This window comes from Galeopterus variegatus, unplaced genomic scaffold (assembly GCF_000696425.1).
Source record: "Galeopterus variegatus unplaced genomic scaffold, G_variegatus-3.0.2 Scaffold5214, whole genome shotgun sequence".
NCBI lineage: Eukaryota > Metazoa > Chordata > Mammalia > Dermoptera > Cynocephalidae > Galeopterus > Galeopterus variegatus.
The window spans coordinates 43,287-44,472 of NW_007731325.1; the positions used below are offsets into that span (position 1 = coordinate 43,287).

The 1,186-nt window shown below is 58.9% G+C and overlaps 1 protein-coding gene across 1 annotated transcript in view; it reads right to left on the reverse strand.

Moving 5' to 3' along the window:
* The window catches only part of GRK5 (G protein-coupled receptor kinase 5), a 127,303-nt gene that overhangs the window by 20,757 nt on the left and 105,360 nt on the right, over window positions 1-1,186 (reverse strand). The window contains exon 8 of the mRNA XM_008589108.1: window positions 704-844. Coding sequence (XP_008587330.1) covers window positions 704-844 — 141 coding nt within the window. The remainder of the gene's footprint in view (window positions 1-703; window positions 845-1,186) is intronic.

A 1,186-nucleotide genomic window follows, 5' to 3' on the forward strand; every position in this document is an offset into this window, starting at 1 on the left:
CTACCAGCAGCTGGCAGGAGGAAATCGAGCTGCCCTGAGAAGGGGATGGTATTTGAGGCCACGGCCAGTCATCTAAACACTGGCATAAAGGCTGACTGTGCCCCTTCAAGGGCGGGGATTCTCCGAAGGGGAGGGGGAGTGAGGGCAGAGTGGCCTGGCAGGACAGCTGTTAGGTGGAGGATGGAGGCCCATCTGGTTGGACTTCATGGCGTGACAGACCTCCGTTGTACTCAGCTAAGTAGAGCTGAGGCTAACCCATTACTGCAGAACAGCCTCGCCTAGATGGACTCACACCACGTGCACAAACAAAATGGCACCTCTCTAGGACGTTGACGCCAAGGTCCCCACCATGACGAAACCAGCTGAGGGTGTCTGTGGGACCCCAAGCTCCTTGGCTGGGCCCAGGGTGGACTTGTTTAGTCTGCTGAGGAGTTTACAAGGTGGTCATGGCAGAGATCTCAGTCTCCACACAGAGGGGAGCCAGACACTGGCCAGCTCTGGTGACAAGACCAAGCCAGCCACAATGGGCCACAAGGTGCTTTGTGATGGAGGGAAGGTCTGGCTGCCTTCCTGTACTTCCCCTCTCACTGCATCCACTTCCCTGGGGAGGGGGACCTGCTGCAGTGGAGGACCATACCCTTCCTAAGGGAGGAAGGTCGCAGTCACCAGAAGAGGGAGCTGTCACTGGGCCCTGGACACTTACCACAAACCGGCTGTTGACCTTCTCTAGGATCTGCTTCTCGTTGAGTGCCATGGACTCCCCTTTCCTCTTCTTGATCCTCTTCTTCTCCAGGCGCTTGCAGGCATACATTTTACCCGTGGCCCGAACCTGGCAGGCACAGACCTGCAGTGCAAGAAAGAAACCGAGGTCACAGGGGCACTGTGGAGGTCTGCCCCAAGCTCCCCCAAGGCCGGGACCCTGGGTCTCCAGGGCTGGGGATGGATGGGGCCAGAGTAGCTGTGCCTGGCCCTGCAGGTGCTCTAGGCCCACAGGACCCCATGGTGCCTGGCCTTGGACCCACTGCTGCCCTGGACCCCGCCCTCATGAACTGGCTGCCATCCACCCTGCCCTCACTCCCCCAACCCTTCGGAGAATCCTCACCCTTGAAGGGGCACAGTCAGCCATTTATGCCAGTGTTTAGATGACTGGCCATGGCCTCAAATACCATCCCCTTCTCAGGGCAGC